This window comes from Pinus tabuliformis, chromosome 8, assembly GCF_031772625.1.
Source record: "Pinus tabuliformis cultivar Carrire ecotype Pingquan chromosome 8, CPIR1, whole genome shotgun sequence".
Classification (NCBI taxonomy): domain Eukaryota; kingdom Viridiplantae; phylum Streptophyta; class Pinopsida; order Pinales; family Pinaceae; genus Pinus; species Pinus tabuliformis.
Window position 1 is genome coordinate 235,042,348 of NC_142294.1, and position 22,204 is coordinate 235,064,551.

The window sequence follows — 22,204 nt, forward strand, 5'->3', positions numbered from 1 at the left end:
ATAATGGCAATGAACACAATGAGGGTGAGTCTAGCCACTCTCCTCACATCTGGCACACCCACCCACAACCCAGTCAGCGACCTCCCAAGTTGGATATGCATAAATTTGACGGTTCTCACCTGTCGGCATGGATAGCACAAATGGAGCAGTATTTCAAACTGAATCACATCTTCGATGATGCGACTCAGCTTATGTTGGGGAGCATGTACTTGGACAATGAAAGGTGGCAATGGTGGGAATGGCATCAACGTTGCATTGGACCTTTTAGGACTTGGACCAAATTCACCAAAGCTCTTCAAGACCGCTTTGACCAGGAATCATCTTTTTTGGGTCATCTTACTAAGCTCCGACAGACTGGTACAGTGGATGAATATATTACAGCTTTTGAAGCCTTAGCCTTCCACACTTGGGGTCTCTCAGATGTGTTCTACACGGAATGTTTTATTAGCGGTCTTAAAGAAGCTATCAAAGCCCAAGTCCTACTGCACCACCCTCCCACATGGATGGAGGCTTGCAAAGTAGCTCGTAACGTGGAACGTGCATTAGCATCCCAATACAGTCGCCCAAATTTCTCTGCTAAAGGTTGCCCCCCACAGGCTCACAACACGACTCAAACACTTAAGGTCCAAAAGGTGTCACCTGCGGAAATGGCCGAAAGAAGAAAGCAAGGCCTATGTTACTACTGTGATGAAAAATACTCCCCAGGTCATAAATGCAAGGAGCCCAAATTTTTTCAAATTGATGCCACTGACTACAACTCAACAGAGGAAGATCCACCACTGGAGGAACATGAGCCACTAGAAGAAGACAACCAAAAGGACAATGTCTCTTACGAACTAGTTATTTCATTGCATGCTTTGGCAGGGATTTCTTCCCCTCAAACTCTCAAAATTAGAGGTTTTATTAAACATCGCCCAGTAGTAGTCTTGATTGATAGTGGAAGTACACATAATTTCATCCATCAAAAAGTCGTAGAAGCAGTGCATTGTTTTGTACGAGAAATTTCTAACTTCCAAGTTCAAATTGCAGATGGAGGCACAATGAAATGTGAAGGCCGCTGTGAAAATGTTAAACTTCAAATGGGGGATTATCAGTTGAAAACACACATTTTTTCCATACACATGGGGGGTTGCGACATTGTCCTCGGCGCTGAATGGCTCCGCACTCTGGGGCCAATCACAATGGATTTCCAGGAGTTATATATGAGTTTTAAGCAGAACAACTACACACATACCCTCCGTGGACTCCAGGCGGGAGCCCCCTCTATCATCTGCTCACATAGGATGGAAAAATTGTTCAAAAAGGGAAATCATGGAGTTGTAGCTCAATTTAATGCCATCCAGGCAGTCGAAACCAAGCCTCTGCCAATTCATCCTGAGATGCAACAGATTTTAAATAACCATCTGCCGGTCTTTGACAAGCCTCATGAGCTTCCACCCTCGTGAGGGGAACATGATCATAGCATCACCTTGGTTCCAGGGGCCCAACCCCCAAATGTGCGCCCATACAGATATCCATTCACCCAAAAGAATGAAATAGAAAAAATCATTAAGGAACTCTTGGAATCAGGTGTCATTCGTCCCAGCATTAGTCCTTATTCATCCCCAGTGGTCATGGTGCTCAAGAAAGATGAGGAGTGGCGGATGTGTCCCGAATTCAGGGCCCTCAATAAGTTGACAGTCAAAGATAAATTTCCCATCCCGGTGGTTGATGATTTGCTGGATGAACTCAATGGGGCTCAATTCTTCACTAAGCTGGATCTTCGCTCAGGCTACCACCAAATTCGCATGAAGGAAGTCGACATCCCCAAGACTACTTTCAGAACTCATGAAGGCCATTATGAATTCCTGGTCATGCCATTTGGTCTTTGTAATGCCCCCTCTACTTTTCAGAGCCTTATGAACCACATTCTCAAACCATATCTCAGGAAATTTGTCCTTGTCTTCTTCGATGACATCCTCATCTATAGTTGTACTTGGGCCACACATCTTCAGCATGTAGATCTACTCTTGCAACTGCTCCGCAAGCATAAATTATTTGTCAAGATGTCCAAGTGTTCATTTGGCATGGCAAAAGTAGAGTATTTGGGCCACATTGTGGGGCGTGAAGGTGTCAAGGTGGACCCCAAAAAGATCCAGGCAATGCAGGAATGGCCTCAACCTAAGACCTTGAAGAGCTTGAGAGGATTTTTGGGTCTCACAGGCTATTATCGTAAATTTGTCTGCAACTATGGTCTCATAGCGAAGCCCCTCACCCAACTCCTAAAGAAAAATTCATTCTTCTGGAATGAGGAAGCACAACAGACCTTTACAGCTCTAAAAAATGCCATGTGTTCCACTCTAGTCTTAGTACTACCTGACTTCACCAAATCTTTTGTCATTGAATGTGATGCTTTGGGTACAGGTATTGGGGCGGTATTAATGCAGGAAGGGCGACCGTTGGCCTTCACAAGCCAACAACTCAGTGGGAGGAATCTGGGCCAATCTACCTACTAGAAGGAAATGATGGCCATCTTACATGCAGTCGAGACCTGGCGACCTTACTTATTGGGGCGACGTTTCCAAATCCACACAGATCATCACAGTCTTAAATATTTTTTAGAGCAACGCCTATCCTCCCCACAACAAAATAAATGGCTAGCCAAAATGCTGGGATATGATTATGAGATCATTTACAAGAAAGGGAAAGACAATAGTGTAGCAGATGCATTATCTTGCCAATTTGAGGAGGAAAGTACTCTGCTAGCAATTTCCCTCCCCATTCCAGAATGGATTGAAGAGGCTCGCAGGGAATGGTTTTCACACCCCGGGCTCTCCCAACTCATTTCTCAATTTCAGGTAGATCCAAATTCCACCAAGGGCTACTTGTGGCAGGATGATATTCTTCGCTACAAGGACAAAGTCGTAATATCACCAACATCCACCCTCAAAAGTCGCATTTTGGCGGAATTACACTCATCTCCCATTGCAGGACATTCGGGCTTTTAGAAGATATATGCTCGCACCAGAAGATCATTTTTTTGGACAGGCATGAAAAAGGACATCCTTACTTTCGTAGTAGAATGCGATGTCTGTCAACGCCACAAAGGGGAAACCGTCAACACACCAGGCACATTACAACCATTGCCCATTCCGGCATCAATTTGGATGGAGGTTTCTATGGATTTCATTACAGGTCTTCCAAAGTCAGGGAACAAGTCAGTCATCATGGTGGTTGTGGATCGACTGTCGAAGTATGCTCATTTCTGCGCCCTACCCCACCCGTTCACACCAACTTTGGTTGCTCAATCTTTCGTGGATCAGATCTTCAAATTGCATGGCATGCCCACTTCTCTTGTGTCCAACCGCGACCCGATCTTCACCAGTAATTTTTGGCAGGAACTCTTCAGAATACAAGGCACTCAACTAAAACTCAGTACTTCCTATCATCCGCAAACAGATGGTCAAACCGAAGCCGTCAACAAATGTCTAGAAACCTACCTTAGGTGTTTCACTTCAGAAAAGCAACACCTTTGGGTATAGTGGCTACCTCTAGCTGAATGGTGGTATAACACCAACTATCATGCCACCACCAAAATGACTCCCTATGAAGCAGTATATGGTCAACTCCCGCCTTCACCTACTTCGTATCTCAAGGGATGCTCAAAAGTACAAGCAGTGGATCAACTCCTACAACACCGTGCAACCATGCTTGCCCATCTTCGAGAGAATCTTCATCAAGCTCAGAACCACATGAAGCAACAGGTAGACCAGCATCGCTCAGAGCGCCAATTTCAAGAAGGGGATCAGGTCTTTTTACGGCTCCAACCATATAAGCAAACATCACTCAAAGACAAGGGCTGTCAGAAACTCTCTCCCAAATTCTACGGACCATATCAAGTACTTCAACGCATTGGAGAAGTGGCCTACAAGTTGGCCTTGCCACCTACTACAAAAATCCATCCAGTTTTCCATGTCTCATGCCTCAAGAAAGTGATTGGGAACAATTGCAGAATTTAGACCAGTCTACCTGAATTGGACGAAGAAGGGTCCATCTGGCTTCAACCCGAACAGGTCCTAGACACACGAGACAAGAAATTGCGCGGCCGCATGATTAGGGAAGTCCTCGTCAAATGGAAAGACACCTCTCCGGAAGATGCAACTTGGGAACCAGCCACTATTCTTCAGCAGTTTCCGCAGCTTCAGCCTTGAGGACAAGGCTAGTCTTAAGGGGGAGGGCATGTTAGGGTCCCACCCTAACCCCCTTATTTATGTAATGGGATCACGTCATAGTCAAGAGTCAATAAAGCCCATATTAATAATTGTAAGTGGTTAATCCGCAATTAATGACAGAACCACAGTTAGTTGCAAATGGGCCGTAGTATTAGATAGATGGTATTAATAAAACCCACAGTATTGGCCCGTGGTATTGCATGTATGAGTCATATATAAAGGATAGAGATTCCCTGCGAGGAGCATCGCGTCTTATTTTGTAATCGAGCTCTGCTCTATTGGAGGTTGCCCCCTCGAAGAGGCAAGTGAACGTTACTCTCTGAATAATAAAATCATTGCTATTCTGTGTTATGGGTATCTTTTCTTCGCATATTCTGTATTTGGGTATCATTTTGCAGGTTAAGAGCATAACAATAGACAAGTGGAGGAAGGCATCAACGAAACTAAAGGATTTGATCTAAGCAAGGTAAATGCTTCATTGCAGGGAACTAATCCAATTGTGTTTCCTTCTCGTTGATCTCAAGTCATAATGGAAATCGTCTTGGCCATGATGAAAATGGATCTCTTCACTTTCTCTCGGCCTGGGGATGCTTGCAACATTAAAGCAGTCATCAATCCAAAAATAAAGAATGGGAGAAATGGAAAATATAAAGAGTCGATTAGCAGGTAGGGGAATTCAAAACTAGAGAGTTATGGCATATCCCCTTGCAAAACAAGAAGAGTAGTGCAAAAGGCATCCACAATGGCAAACAACGAAAACTCTAGGGAGGTAAGTAGAGAATGAAATCAACAAGAAGAAGCAATGGATTATGTAGTAAAACTTTCAATTTGTTTGGCAAGAATGATATTGAAGGAAATGAGGGCACATAGCACATTAATTGGCCAAGAAATTGGACTTTTGGAATTAAGAATTGATAGGCTTCAGTTGGCAGTTGACAGGTTGATATTTCAAGTGGAAGGGGCATCAATTGTAGCCCACGGTTCAACAACGAAGGATCAGATTTGTGCTAGAGGATATGGTGTAGAGCTATAAAAAAAATTGAAAGAGTAGAACAAATATTCCCTCAATGGGAAATCAATCTGGAAGAGGCGACTCTACCTCAGCCCACGAAGGAAGAAGAAGAAGTCCAGCTCAATATTGGGAATGGGAACCTGTGGTTATTTTGATAGATTAATATAGCAAAGGATGTTTTGAAAATATGTAGATATTTTAGATGTTTTTTGGAAATTGTATGAGTGGAACTTATTTAGAATAGATGTGTTTTTTTTTCTAAGTAAGACTAAATCCATTAATGGAAACATAATTTACAATGAGGCCCCGGCCTTTGCGGGTCTAGAACAGCCATATGACTAGTTTAAACATCAAAAATAAAAACGAGACTACCCCGGGAGGGGAAACCAGTCCGAAGATGAGAGAAAGAAAAAGCCATTTGCCCATGCAGGGGCTACATCTCCAAAACTCAAAATTAACTGTCATGGTGAATTTTAAAATTAACTATCAAAATTTACAGCTATAAAAGGTAAACTACTAAAAATACTGAGATGGACACGTGACCTGTCTACATGCAAGTGTTAGGTGTCTTATGATGGTGGCTTCTCCTCCACAATCGGACACCCATACTCGCCTGAATTGATATCCTCTGCCTGCTTGCCACCCATATTGTCATGTGTCTCTTTGGCTTTAGCTTGACCTCCTTTGGCTGCGCTGGTGGATTTGCTGCTCGAAGCCTTCGGTCTGCTGGTGGTCGGTTGATCCTTGGCTTCCTGCTATTTGCTGGTGCTTGATATCTTCTGTACATGGTTGGGGGGCAAATGAACTAGGTTCTCCACTGGGCTGTGTTCTGGATCATTGTGCATACCAGCTTCTATCCATGTAGCAAAGGAAATGAAATTGAGCAGACTGGGTGGCAGCACTTAGAATGGGCGTTTGGGTGGCCCCATCAGCTCGACGAGTCGCACCAAGTTGAGCTCGTCCTCCTCCGCTACGGGTTACCGGATGACTGCCATGGAAATGGGAAGTGGATGGGTTGGGGGGCAGGGAGGGCGAAGGGGAAGTCGATGTAGAGGGAAGTGGCAAAGGGGGGCGGATGGCTCTTCCACGGCTACCTCCACACCTGCTTCACATGCGGTGACGATGTCGTGTCATATTGCTCTGAGTGGGGTGCTGCAGCGAGGAGTGAGCTGAAATGGACAAGTTATAGACTGGGAGTTGGATGAGGGTAATAGAGTTAACACTGTGAATGACAGGGGGATTCAAATCAGGGACAGAGGCAGGGGCTGAGGCATCAAAATGCAAGGTGCAGTAAATAGAGTGGGAGAAGTGAATACCATTTCCCAGGTCGACACAGCTGAGAAGCCTGCAACACCACCTTGTTGCGGTGCGAGAGCTTGGCTCTGCTGCAGCAGGGTGGCAAGAGCAGTTCAGAGGCAGAATGGAGGTCTGCTGAGGGCTCAGAGCCATGATATTAAGCTTACAGGGAAGGTCTCGATCCGCACAGCGGATTAATGGAGCTAGCCGAGAGGCAGAGGCCTGCCTTAAATTCCCACAGGTGAGAGCGCGGAAGGCCATGTGGCTCGGCCACCTGCCAGACTGGCGTCGTACCCACATTAACTCATCTTCAACCACTTGCATCCGGGGTTTTTAGAATAGATGTGTTAGGAACATGGATAAATTATAATAGATGCCAAAAAAACGTTTTTAAATACAATAAAAGAAACATGGATAGAATTTGCAACATGTTCCCATGTGCACTCCAAAGTTTTATTTAATAGAAAACCATGTGAATTCTTTAAAAGTAAAAAAATAGAAAAAATAATCAACATCTAAAATTTTGTAAAACATTATTTTTCCACATCTAAAACACAAATTTTAGAATCCTTGGTCTTTTTGTCTCAATATTTTTGAAAAAAAAATACTTTAAATAAGTTTAAGAAAGTGTTTATCATTCAATTAATCAACATCTATAATTTTTCCAACATCTAAAATACAATTGTTAAAATGTTTTGTTTAACGTTTGTCTCAATATTTTTGAAATAAAATACTTTAAATAAGTTTATGGAAGTGTTTATCATTCAATTTCATTTGTTTCTTTGGGTTGATTTACAACCTATAATAATGGGAAGTATAAAATAACATAGATTTTTATATGAAATCTATATATAAATTTTTTAGATTTTATTTGTTTGATTACAAAATATTTAACCATGATTTTGATATAGATTTTTAAATTTTAATATTTTGATTATAATGTATTTAATATTAACTTTCTATCATTAGTATTTTAGTTTGGTTGTAACTCTTATTATAATATTTTTTTCCATTTTTAACCTATAAAGTAGTTTTAAAATGGTTATGAAATGTTTAAAAAAAGCAATTAATTATTTTAATATTTTTGTAAATAATTTTTTTTTAATTTTTTTTTTTAATTTTATTATTTGAAGATTTTGGATTGGTTTATATATGCATGGAAATAATGACTAATTATTTTTATAATACATTTTAAAATTAATTAACTAAAATAACTATATTAATAAATGGGTTGATATAAGTGCTTCGGCATCATTTATTTTTTAAATTAAAACCATTCATTTTATAAACTGTTATTTTTATAAATAAATGTATTTATACCTTATAAAATTATATTAAATAAATATTAAAAGATGAATATAAATATAAATATAAATATAAATTATTAGTTTTATAAAAGTTTTTTTTTTTTTTTTTTTAATAAATAAATAAAAAATTATATTGGATAAATGTTAAAAGATAAATATAAATTGAAATTCTAATTAAATAATATTTAAAATTATATTCACGAGATAACAAAAGCACACCTCGTGCATGCATGGAATTGCATGGAACTAATTCGAAAGTATCAGTTGGAATTCGAATATACATCCATGATATTATTTTCTAAATTCATTCATTCAAAATATGCTCCAAATTAATTCAACGTATGTAGGCTTGACAGCAATAATAGGGCATGCATGGAATCGCACTCGCACTCGACTGGAGTTCATTTTGGCTTTATGGCAATTCATGGAATTAATTAATTAATTGCATATTATCTTCCAAATTAACTCAAACTGTATATACTCCAGAGGGAGAGTTAACTGGGGTGCTGAATCAACAACTGCAACTATATATGAAATATTGCAATAAGAAGAGCGTCAATTGCATGCGATTGAGGGCAAGAGTCGGATGGTGGTAACTTGCAGAAGACAAAAGTCGGATGGGTGGTAACTTGCAGAAATGATATTTATTATTAATATTATTATTTTTTATAATACATTATATAAATTAAAATAAATAAATAAAATATATAATATAATTAAATTAAAAGAAATTTTGTTATTTTTAACTTTGATAAATAAAAAAATATATAATATAATTAAATTAAAAAGAAATTTCGTTATTTTTAACTTTGAATTTTTTTTTTTTTTGGAAAAAATCAAATAATTTTTTTCCAAAGAAAATTTATTTAATTATATTTAAAATTTATTTAATTATTATATATTTATGGAAAAAACCTAAAAAAAGTATTTTTAACTTTAATTAAATAAGTTTTGTTTCAATAAATTATGAAATTATATATATATATATATATAATAGTGGTTTAAATTTTATTAAAAACATAAATTGTAGTAAAAAGTATTTTCTATTTTCTAAAATATACTTAACAACCGACCACCTCGTTATGCTTAGGATCATTGTGGAGGAATGCCGCAATGATAAATCCAATCTCTTTTGTTTCTTTGTGGATTTTAGAAAGGCTTTTGATACGGTTCCTAGAAACAACCTATGAAACAGATTAGAAGAGCTAAAGGTTCCTTTCAAGTTGAGAGTTGCCGCTATAAGGTTATACAAGAATGTAATTGCCAAGTTAAAAATAAATGAGGGGTGGTCGAAAACTATTAAGTGTAATATCGGAGTTAAACAAGGTTATCCCCTCTCCCCTACCCTATTTGACATTTATATCGACAAGCTAGAAGGTTGTTTAGAGGATGCAAGCTATGCTGGCATGATCTTAGTTGGGATAGTCATCATCCTTCTTCTCTATGCTGACGATATTGTTCTTTTTGCAAGGTGCCCATCTGATCTTGATAAGCAACTTAGACTTCTTAAGGATTTCTGCTCTACCATGGGTATGACTATTAACACTGACAAAACAAAAGTTATGATTATCAAATCCAAGAAGGACACTTATGCTAATTTTATGTATGACAATAGTAACTTGGAGGAAGTGTCTTCTTACAAGTACCTAGGAATTGATATTCATCATAAGCTCAATTGGAACTATAACATTGAGAAAAGGATTAATGGGGGGTGGAAAGCTTATTTTGGTCTTGAAAATAATTGTAAAATGACAAACCTCATAATGTGGGATAGAAAGAAGTTCCTCTTTGAAACTTTAGTCACTCCTGTTACCTTATATGGATGTGAGGTTTGGGATTGCAGCATCTCTAGAGAATCCTGGAGAAAGATTGAGCAAATCCAGAAGCGTTTTATAATGTATAACCTCAAAATTAAAAGTAATACACCATATCCTATTCTCCTTATAGAAGTGGGTCTTTCCCCTGAGCCTAGCTATCACTAGGCTTTTGTTGTACAAGCACAAACTCAATAACATAGGAGACCATAGACTTCCTAAGCTAGCTTTAAATTCCAGCCAAAGCCACCTAAGACTCAAACGGGGTTGGTATAAAGACACTAGGGCCTGGTTAAACCTTTGGGAGATCGACAAGAATGCTGCTTTGCAAAACATTAATAACATTAAAAATATTGTTACTTCTAAGTTTAAAGAAAAATGTGGTGTGAGAAAGATTTAGCAGCTAAAAGAAAATTAAGATATTATAAGGAGGTCATCAACCCCACCCTAGAAGATCAAAAGTATTTCTCTGTCTTAACTAGCTCAAAGAAAAAAATTAATATAGCCAAGATTAGAACGAACTCTCATGAGCTCCATAGTGAAACGAGTTGTTGGGCAGTTCCTAAAACACCATGGATGGAAAGGATCTGCCATTTCTATGAGAACATGAACATTGAGGATGAAAATCACTTCCTCTTAGAGTGCCCCGCGTACAGCCACATTAGAGCTTAGTTTCATAATCTTTGTTGCAATATTGACCTTCCTAACCTTTTACGATGTCAAAATTATAGTGAGCTCGGGAGGCTTCTCTCCAAGGTTTTTGAGCATAGGAATAAAATCTTAAATCAAACTAAATAATTCATTTCTTTAGGTCCGATAGACCAAGGTTTGGTATCAGTGGATGTTAACCATCATCATCATCATCATCATCATCATCATCATCATCATCATCATCATCATCATCATCATCATCATCATCATCATCATCATCATCATCATCATCATCATCATCATCATCATCATCAAATTTTTAAAAAATATTTTTAAATATTTTTAAAGGGGTATGGTACATTAAAAATTCTAAATTTTTTTGATGCAAGTAAGTTTGTTTCTTAACATATTTAAATTATAATGCTTACTCAATTAGTGTTTATATTTAGATTTATTTTTATTTTAGCATATTAGATTAATAATGGTGATTAAACTAAAAGCTTAAGCCAAATTTTAAAAGACATGTTTCATAATATATGTTATAGGCAATAAATTAATTGTGAATACTTTTTTAGGACTCTTTTATGTTGGGATGTATTGGCATGGAAACTTTTGAACTATAATATGGACCCCTTAAACTAGGAAAAATTGAAGGATAGAATTAAGGAAATGGAAGAGCAAGTATTTTTAATTAAGCAAAGATTTAAAAGACATGTTTCATAATGTATATGCCATGGGCAATAAACTAATTGTGAATAACTTTCTAGGACTCTTTTATTTTGGGACATATTGGCATGGAAACTTTTGAACTATAATATGGACCTTGTAGCACTCCCTTAAGCTTGGAGAGGTTAAATGATAGAGATTTGGTGAGACCCAAACTCATTTAGGAAATGGAAGAGCAAGTATTTTTAATTAGGCAAATATTTAAAAGACATGTTTCATAATGTATATGTCGTGGGCAATAAACTATTTGTGAATAACTTTCTAGGACCCTTTTATTTTGGAACATATTGCCATGGAAACTTTTCAACTATAATATGGACCTTGTAGCACTCCCTTAAGCTTGGAGAGGTTAAAGGATAGAATTATGGTGAGACCCTAATTCATTTAGGAAATGGAAGAGAATTATTTTTAATTAAGCAAAGATTAAATGAAACTAAATATTTTCAAAAGAATTGCATATAGGCAAACCCGGGTTGGAATTTGGATTCTTTTTAATGGTCACATAATTTTTTTTTGATGTTTTGGGTCTATATGCTTCCCATCATGGAACGTTATGTTAAAAAAATTTCTTTCCATGAATGATGTTTTAATAATAAATTAACCCTTCATCAATAACAATTTGATTAACAAATTACCCTTCAATAACACAGTTATGTTAAAAAATTTCACTTAGAAAGATAAAAAACGAAAGAAAGAAAAAACATAAAGCACAAGTGACTTATTGAATCCCAACCAAGCTACTTGGAAAGAAATTGATCAATTCAATGAAAGATTTGGATGGATGAGATCCAGAACTCCCAAACCATTCAGATTCCACTTATCAATTCTTCTCCAAAATACAAGGAAAAAAATGTTCACAAATTTAGAAGTGTGTTTTCCTCACACCCCCTTCCATTATTATAATGCATAAGCTGAAAATTGCAGTTACACTATTATTATTATTTTTTGAATAACCTAATAAATAAAAAAAATTAAAGAGTTTTTTTCCTAGTGAGATACAAGGTCATTATTTTCCCAACTTAGCTACCATTACTTATTGGCGGGATCCACTTGAAAATCAACCCAACATTAAATAAGTTTATGAAAATAATTTCCCTAAATCGAGATCCAATTTGTTCTGCACCATCAACTTCTTAGTCATACCAACCTGAACCAAATTTATGAAAATGCTTTCTATAAATTCTTATGAGATCCAATCTACCAATCTATATTTGATCCAATGAGACCAACCTGAAACAAAGTTTATGAAAATACTTTTCCTAATTTCATATGAAATCCATTGCATCCCTCACCCGTTATGAAAATGCTTTCTATAAATTCTTATGAGATCCAATCTACTAATCTATATTTGATCCAATGAGACCAACCTAAACAAAGTTTATGAAAATAATTTTCCTAATTTCATATGAAATCCATTGCATCCCTCACCCGTTCTTTCGGTTTTTAGACTTGCAAGCGAAAAAAACTAAGAATAAAAAGGGTGAAAAACCCACCTTCCTTCGTCCATGGGTACCCACATTTTTCCCTTCAATTTTAACTTTCATATTACATTGAATTCAATTTATTAATGCAAATTTTCACCAAAATGCACATCGCATAATGCATATCTGATACTTGTAAATGTACTAAAATTTATTAAGCTTAGGTAACTAGGAAAATCAAACAAGTTTCTTCATAGCACCTAACAAAAGGAACACGACTTATACATAAGCCACACAACTTATACATAAGTAAAAATTTGATAAGGATGTGATTTTATAGCACGAAACTTCCACGTGTAAATAACAAAGGTTAGCTGCGATTTGTTCATAAACTTAAACTATAAACACAAGATACAAAATTATTGCATAATTTTTTATAGGAATAAGTTGCAACCATAACTTTTTGTTTGAGGGCATCTAGAAATGGAGGGCATCTAGAAATGGAGTTAAGGTGGCATCTGTTAGATTTGTGTCGCTGTTTGGAACAAGTTATAAAGCATACCAATTCTTGCTTTCTAACAATGAATTGTTTAAGAAAAATATTTGAATCCTTTCTCTCGGGTAAGAAAAGCTTGTAAAATCGACCATTATCACTGCAAATTATCACTGTAAATTATAATTGTTCATAAAACTTATGAATCCAGATTACTTTATTAATTAAATGTAATTACATATATACAATAAGTGTTGTCTCAAGATAGGTAAGCTATTTTGGACACACAATCTGTTGGTTGAGAGATTATTTCAACCACACACCAATCTAGGAAATAGATCCTAACTACTAGGAACAATTTCCTTTACTTAGTAAGAATCACAAATAAGACAGGTAAGAATTGGATATTCCAACACTCCCCCTTAATGAGTACTTGCCTCCATATCGATCTCTAAAATCTAGTTGTGGTCAAATATACCAAAAAGAATATGTTGATGTCCATATAAAGGAACAACCATCTATCGGAATGCATGGGTGCCAACCACTGCAACTGCCAGTCTTGTAGGATGTCCTTTGCATACATGGTTCTGTCAACCATTATAGCTGCATACATGTACCTGTAGGTGTAAATCCCCCTCCATCATTGTTAACCTGGGTTTTGTTGGATTACTTGTAACCATGCATTGGATTTTGTCGGATCACCCTCAACCATGCCACCATGGGCTCTCAGCCACTAAGGCTAGACACATCACCCAATGCTCAACTCAGCCACGAAGACTCAACACAGCCACGAAGGTGCAACTCAGCCACGAAGGCACTCCAGCCACTATGGGCCACAAACTTGCCACTAGGGCACTCCAAAGACCTGACTCAATGAGGCCGAGGGTTTTCTCGGCTAACCCTAAACCATGCCAACAGGAATCTCTGTCCCACTTCACTGTTACACGTGGTTTCTGGCTTACCACAAACCGACACTGCAAATACAAAGTGGTTTTTAGATTACCACGAACTGTATGGGGATACACATGCCTTACAAGGCTTACATTTCACACTCCAACTCTGGAGTTACTAGGTACACAGTTTACAAAGACCACTATAAAACATCCTAGACTTGCTTACTAATGTATGTGACATATACTATGAATCTGTTTTATTTCAACACACAATATTTTACCTTGTTTGTCCATCTATTGTTGCTTCACCCAACTAATATCCACTGCCACAATCAATTTCTTCTAAAATCATATCCAAGCTTGGTATCTTCATCTTGAATCTTTCCAGCTTTAATTCACAATTGTTAGAGTGATCAGTTCTAACAAATAGCATTTACATGTTAAGTTGATCAAGCTCAACATGTCTCAGTTATAAAACCCAAAAATAACTCAACAAAAAATTTCATTTTACCAAGCATAAACACTCAACACTCCGTAAAAGAGGCATTTTCCCTGCGATAAAAGAGGCAGGTCCCGAATGGATGCCTCTGCAGCACCAGGTGTCTTGGTCCACCGGCCATAACTTTGCGTCTTGGCTTGCTCTTCGAGCTGCAATAACTCTTCTAAATAAGGGCTAGCTTCTCCTTTTTGAGGTCCTTGATCCTTGACCTTTGCCCAACCTTCAGATACAATGGTCAAAGCAACATTTTTTGTCACCAAGAAACACTGAGCCAAATTCTCTTCTGATAGAGGGCACAGTATAGTCTACTCGAAAGGTGACTTCCTTCCCAATACAAAGTTTCCGTAAAACTCTTTGCTTTCCCAGGAAAACGGTTCATCAATGCCCCCTCTGCGAGCCAGTTTTGGAGCCATAAGAGACGACAGCGTAATTGTCTTTTCAGGTGGCAACTCTGTCTTTGCACTGCCTATGATGACTAGGCTATCACCTGAAGGTACAACTTTAACTATTCCTCTCAACCATCCTATGGTTGCTGGAGTTGATGCCATTTCCAAAAACTGATCGGACCAGACGAGGCCCACCGATACACTCCATCCCGCAAATCAGAGAGAGAATACAACAGAGGACAATCGAAGGCACTAAAGCTGTATCTCTCCAGATCACGTGGTAATCAAAATAGCAGTGAGATATCTGGAGTCGCCACAGAGTCTTCCTGTACACAAACGCTGCCACAAATACAAAGAAGACGAGCCACTATAAAATTGACAGAAGGCTCCACTTCCCACGCTTGAACTCATCTGGAAGGTCCTCGTCTTTGAAGGGATCATCCTCTTCTTCTTCCAACCTCTCGATCATTCTAGTGTGAGCTTTCGCAATCATGCCGGACTTGAGCTGCATAGACCTCAATGGATCAGATCATCATTTGATGCCTGCTCCACTGCCCTCAACCTTGATTTCCTGAGCAGGGGGAGGAGGATCAATTAACTGAGGCTGCGTCTTAGCATGCATCACGCATCAGTAGGTTACTGTTAATTTGAGGCGAAGCCCTGCCTGAAGATTTGAGCACATCTCCGCTGTTATTCCTGCTCACTCGTTCGCTGCCAACAAATTCCCTGTTGCTGTTCTTTGCCACCAACGATTCCTCCTCTTTGTCTATGTATCGCGGTCCGCCTTCGTAGACCGGAGATCCTATCTGGACCTTGGTTGGTGCAGGCGAACCAGGCGGAGGCTCAATACTCGCTATCACACACTCTAGTAAATGAATCCATACTCATAGGCAATCACAGGCTGCGCTCATTGCACCAGACTTGCTCTCGATCTCATCTAACACCAGAGGTCTCGTCTGCGCCACATTCATTCCGCTTCTACTTGTATGGACAAACAAACAAACAAAAAAAAATACACATTATACTATCTCAAAACAAATGTATATACTCTATTATCTTCAGCCCAGGACGGGCCAAGCCCAGGAGGGGCTAGGCCCTCAGGGCTCCTATACCATGATAAAACTTGTAAATGCAGATTACTTTATTAATCAAATGCAATTATATATATACAAGAAGTGTTGTCTCAACATAGGTAAGCTATCTTGGACACACAATCCGTTGGTTGAGAGATTATCTCGACCACACACCAATCTAGGAAATAGATCCTGACTACTAGAAACAGACTCCTTTACTTAGTAAGAATCACAACTAAGACAAGTAGGAATTAGATATTCCAACAATCTTCCTCCATATTGTTATAATAGACAAAATTTTAAATTACAACTTAGCAATTTTAGGCATGCAGGTGCAATAATTATAGCTACAAATCATAATTTTCCTCTACGTTGTTGCTATAGACAAAATTTTAAACCCATAATTGTGCAATGTAGCAATTTTAGGCATCCAAGTGTAGAAGAATAAGGGTATATTTTATTAAGTTGCTTACAACCTTAAAATTTGAAAAGTAGTAGAAATGGTTGACCAAAACAAAGATCCAAAATAATAAATTGCAAGATAATCGGCATAGGCAAGTTACAGATAATCGACATATGCAAGTTACATAACAAAAGAAAATTCGATTTCTTATATGTGACACATCAAAGAGCTCGTCCTCGTTTTCCCGACTGCAACATCATTGAAGTTAAAAAACCTTAAAGATAAGTCATCGAATTTATAACTTCCTCTCCATGTCTTTAATTCATGTAGAAGTGAAATGGTATTTTGGAGATTCATATTCTTTTGAAAGCATCGAATTTTTTTTTTTTTTAATTAATTAATTAATTAATTTTATTATATATATATATTTTTAATTAATTAATTAATTTTTATTTTTTTATTTTTATTATGTAATTTATTATGGTTATTTCTTTTTGTGTGAGTAAATTAACAAAAACAATAACTAATAAAAATAAGAAATAAATATCAAAGCCATATGTGAGGCATGTCAGTCATCTCATACATCTCACACTACTTACATTACCTGAAAAGAAAAAAAAGGAAAACAAATATTTCGAAATTAATTATGTAAATTTTTTACATCACATTTTTATTTATAAATTATTATGGTTTTTATTTATAAATTATTATGGTGAAAGAGTTTCTTTCAACATATATTACAATTTTTTAGAATATTTTATGTTATATTTTAGAATATTTTATGTTATAGTTTACTACCTTAAATTTATCATTATTAATGTACTGTTATAAATTATGAATGAAACTGACTGTACAAACATCTTTTTTCTAGTGAATTGTAATATAGAGGTTTGACTCTCTCTACATATTGGTACAATTTCATAGTAGGAAATAGAATGCATAAAATAGTCTCAACCTCCAATAGTGCTAAATGGAAACATCTTTACTCTTTTTAATTAAATTTAATGGATGAAAAAAATGATTTACTCATATTTGAGTTTGGACTTTTTTGGAGATAATTTATTTCCAATAAAAATGATATACATACTCAACTCTTTTCTGTAATATTTCAACCTAGAACATAACACAAAATAAATTTTATTTAAACTAATTAATCTAAACCTTAAAAATAAATCCAATTATTTCTTTTACTTATAGATCAATGAAATTAAAAGCCCTTAAAATAATTAATCAAATTTATAACTTCATCTCAATGCCTTTAATACCTCATTGTCTTTAATACTTAGGAGATATTAAATGGTCTTTCGAGATTCATATTCCTTTAGAAGCATGGGTAATGTTTTCTTTGTATGCTTTTATTTTTTAATTATAATTAATTAACTAGCAATTGTCCCAAAAGGTACAAAGAGAGGCCGATAGAATTATTAAATTGGAATTGTTGAATATTTTTAGAAGAGTTAATTGGTTTGTGGAAAACCTTGTTTTCTTGGACTGGATCATCGTGCAATTACTTTTCTTTAGATGTTTTGTTTATATCTATATTACAAGGAACACTTTGAATGTCTTATTTTATTTCTGCTATCCTTACTAATATCCTTTCCGTGCTTTTTCTTGATCAATTTGATGAAATATTCCATTATCCTTTGGTCAAAGTCCTCACCTGCATATTAGTGTACATCCCGGTAAGTTCAAAGCTCGAAAGCCAACCAAAAAAGTCAATGATAACCACTGTGCACATATTCAAATTCAAATTCGTAATGTAAAACTGCCAGACAGAGTTCAGACAGATTACCTCCAAAATGGGTATCACCGTTTGTAGCCAAAACCTCAAAAACTCTGTTGTCAATAGTCAGAACACTGAAATCAAACGTGCCACCGCCAAGATCAGAAACAACAATATTTTTCTCTCCACCCTTCTTGTCCAAGCCATAAGCTATTGCTGCAACTATGGGTTCGTTGATAATACGAGCTACATTCAAGCCAGCAATTGCATTAACACAGACAAACATACACATAATTTCTACAAACTTAGAAGCCCTCCTACCTCTCTATTTGCCCTAATTTCCATTATCTTGGCTGTCTCCCCTAATTACATCTGTCCCTATTTCTAGAAGCTATTTCCACCTAATCCTAACAAATTTGCTACATCTGTCCCTTAAGGACACCCTCGCATAACTTCCTAACTAACCAGATTCCCTAAATCAAAATATCACAAAGAGAAGAGGACTTCTGCTCCAAGTGGAGGAAAAAATATCTAATATGATGCTCGTGCATAAAAAATGCAGGTTACAATAAGGATGAGCCAATTGTAAATAAATGGCTTTACAATGAGATCTTATCTGACAAGAAAATACATCAATTTAGTGACCATCAACGTAAGGTCACTAATGGTACAATTAGCCCATCATCTAAGGATTAAAGCATCGAGCGAAGATCTTATGGTCTAGGAAGAGAGATCAAAAGGTTATTCATTATTGGTTGTTGCATGAAGAAGAGCATTTGATGTGTGGGACCAATACTCTGTCACCAGCCTCCTAAATAACGATCCTTCTCTCTCCATCAGTTTCAATGGATGATCACACTCCACCATCTCACCTGCATGAATTCAAGATCATAATAGTTCAAATTAGATACAGGTGAATAGATCTACTTTCAGTACCGTCCATTTCCTCGATTACAACAAATTCAGATGAAACCAATCCATGCATACAACACAAAGATAAGATAGAATGATAGGGCCTTACCATCACTGATGGCAACAACCATGTCACTGTCTATAACAGTAGGTATCCTGTGTACAATAGTAATTACAGTGCAACCTGCAAATTCCTTTCTAATTATTGTTTGGAGAATGGCATATGTAGCATCGTCTATTGATGTTGTTGCTTCATCTAGAACAAGGATTCGACTTTTCCTTAGAAATGCACGTCCCAAACAAAACAATTGTCTTTGCCCAACACTCCAATTCTCTCCATCACTCCCCACTGCATTTTATTGATCTTTTAGAGCCACAAAAAACTTCCAAATCTAACAGCCAAATTCATGGCCATGTCAAAGAATTTTATTGCATTCAAAAATATATATTTACTACAAAAATCACCTGGTGCATCTAAGCCATCCACCTTCCCTCTTACAATGTCTCCAAGTTGACACTTGTTCAGAACCTTAATCAAAGCAGAAAATAAATTCATGGAATTATTTATTTTTTCATTCTACATATGATAAACTCAGTTAGAGATTATGTTGAATAGAATTTACATACTTCCCAAATTGTTAACTCTGAGTGCTCAGATAATGGATCTAGGTTGAAGTGAATAGTTCCATGAAAAAGAGTTGGCTCTTGAGGAATAATCCCAAGGCGTGACCGCAAATCATGAAGCCCAATAGAGGTAATATCCAAACCATCTATGGATTCTACCCCCTGCAGGTTCAACTAATCGAAAAATAGCACTAATGAGAGTGGTTTTCCCACTTCCCGTTCAACCAACAATCCCAATCTTTTGCCCTCCTTCAAATGCACATGTAATGCGCCGTAAAACAAGGGGACTGTTGGATCTATATCTAATCTACACACGTATCAAATATATTTGATTGAAAACATCATTAACCATTCAAATTTATAATTTGAACAGTCATCTTTTTAGAAAACACAACTCAGATACCTTCAAGTCATGTAACTCCACCTTCCCATGCGAAGGCCAATTATCTGGTGGTCTGTGATCTTCTATAACGGCGGGTGCCTCACTAGGAATGTGCATATACTGTTTGATGCGTTCTACAGAAACAATGTAGTTTGCAAGTGTACATTGGTTTTGAATACTTTTAACCAACAATATGTTCAATGATAGACCATAAGATAGGGCCATCCCAACGAAACCTGCACCAGTTCAATTTGTTAGGCATGATTAACTTATATATAAAAGTGTCCAGTAACAGCAGAAATCTCACACAGTTGACATTTAGTTTCATTGTTCAACTTCATACCAGGATTGAAGCTGCCCTTTGGGAGTAGAACCATAGCAAGAGCAGAGGAGCAAATAACAGTTGCATTTAACATCTCTAGACACTGGATCAACCATTCATTTGCTGAGAAACCGTAGAAAAAGGGGCTCGAATTTTTGTCAATAAGGTCTAAGTTCTTCTTGAAGAACTGATCCTCAACCCTGAAAGCCCTAATGGTCATTGTTCTTGCTATGGACTCACCAAAATGATTTGCAATGGGTGATTTCGTTGTACCATTCAGTCTCATCAATTTTTTAGCAGAAGAAAAATAGTATTTCTGATTAAATGAACAAACAAAAAATCAGTTATAATTTCTCTCACAATATTGGCAGTCAAGTAAAGAGTCTTCTCAAGAAACTTGTGTGAATTAGTGGTTTACCTGGAGTCGAAAGGCCAAATAAATCAATGGAATGGCTGCAAACAAAACTTGCCATGTCAAAATAGCCACAACTCCAAGACTGCTATAAGCAATCATGGTAGATGACATGCACATGACAAAGCTGAAAGGAATGTCTACGTCAAGAATGTTGAAATCTAAAGAAACCTGGAAAAGGCGGTCGACAAGATAAATGTCAGTAGATTTCTACCCTCATGTATGTTAAATTTCACTTTTTGTCAAAGACTTAATTACGTAAAGAATGAAGCCTATCGTAATTACGTAAACAACTTACTCTGCTGAGAACTCTTCCCAATGGAGTTGCATCAAAGAATTCCATCAGGTCAATGTTCTAAGTTTCCCATCAAAGGTGATGGTAGATGAGGCTTGGTAGATGAAGCTTAGTGCTTGCCAAAAATTTGCCAAAAGAGAACAACAACAACAACTGTCAAAGAAAAAGCAGTGAAAATATCTTGGAGAGTGACAAAAGAATTGGAAAAAGCAGTAATGCATATCTTCGAGAGTGACAAAAGAATTGGAAAAAACAATAATACAACTCAAAGGGCCAGGTTCAATGCACAACAGAACTGGAGGTGAAAAGAAGGCAACTCAAATATTTGGAAAAAGCAGTCAACTTCGAATCAACGGTTGAAACTGTCAAACTTGATCAAACGGTTCAGGTTAAAAGCATTGACAATTGTTGATGCATAGGAAGGCCTATCGGCCTAATTAATTTTATTTTTAGTAATATTTTATGTTTTTTTAGTAAATTAATAAAATAATAAATAATAAAAATATGAAAGTAGGTATTATGAGATACTTATGTGATTTTCTTATATCAATTTTTTAATGATAAACTATTATAGATATTTTGTCGGAAGAGTTGATTTCAACATATATTACAATATTTTAGAATATTTTATGTTGCAATTTACTACTTTAAATCTTAAATTTACCATTATTAATATAGTGTTATAAATTATGAATTAAACTGATAGTACATTTACCATTATTAATATAGTGTTATAAATATTATATAATTCTTTCACTTCTTCAAAGCTTGTATCAGGCCATAGAGCTCCTTATTGTAGGTAGGGTAGTTAAGAAATACCCCATGAAATACTTCATAATGGTAGCATACAATCCTTACTCCTTGCATCAAGATAAATCCCATAACATATCCACTCACATATGTCTCCACTTCAAAGGGTTGCCGTAAGTTTGGTTATATGAGAATTGCTGCTTGATTGATCTTCTTCTTTAGCTCCTCAAAATCCCTCTAGTGACCCTTTCCCCATTAGAAACTCTTGCCACTTTCTGTTATGGCATGGAGTAGTGTTTCTATTGTTGAAAATGAGGCTATGAATTTCCTCAGGTATTGTGTTTCCCCAATGAAACTGCTGACCTCATAAACTTTAGTAGACACTGACCATTTCATCATGACCTCCATCTTCGCAGGATCTATGTTCAACTCTCCTCCACCTATCACATGCCACAAATACACTGATTCCATGCAAACTCACATTTCTTGAGATTTGCTAATAACTAGTGCTTCTTTAATGTTTCTAGCATCTACGTAAAATGTGAGATGTGCTCCTCCTAGGTAGCATTGTATACTATTATATCATTGAAATAGACAAT

At 36.6% G+C, this 22,204-nt stretch overlaps 1 protein-coding gene across 1 annotated transcript; it reads right to left on the reverse strand.

Moving 5' to 3' along the window:
• Positions 1–15,076: 15,076 nt before the first annotated feature.
• Positions 15,077–20,903, reverse strand: LOC149234990 (ABC transporter C family member 10-like). The gene is made up of 10 exons (XM_089368427.1): positions 20,859–20,903; positions 20,567–20,731; positions 20,170–20,464; positions 19,848–20,062; positions 19,448–19,606; positions 19,286–19,349; positions 18,930–19,169; positions 17,996–18,154; positions 17,846–17,913; positions 15,077–15,214 (listed from the first exon to the last, which is right to left on the reverse strand). Exons 1-10 carry the CDS (start codon positions 20,901–20,903, stop codon positions 15,077–15,079), a joined length of 1,548 nt encoding a protein of 515 aa, XP_089224553.1.
• Positions 20,904–22,204: the final 1,301 nt, after the last annotated feature.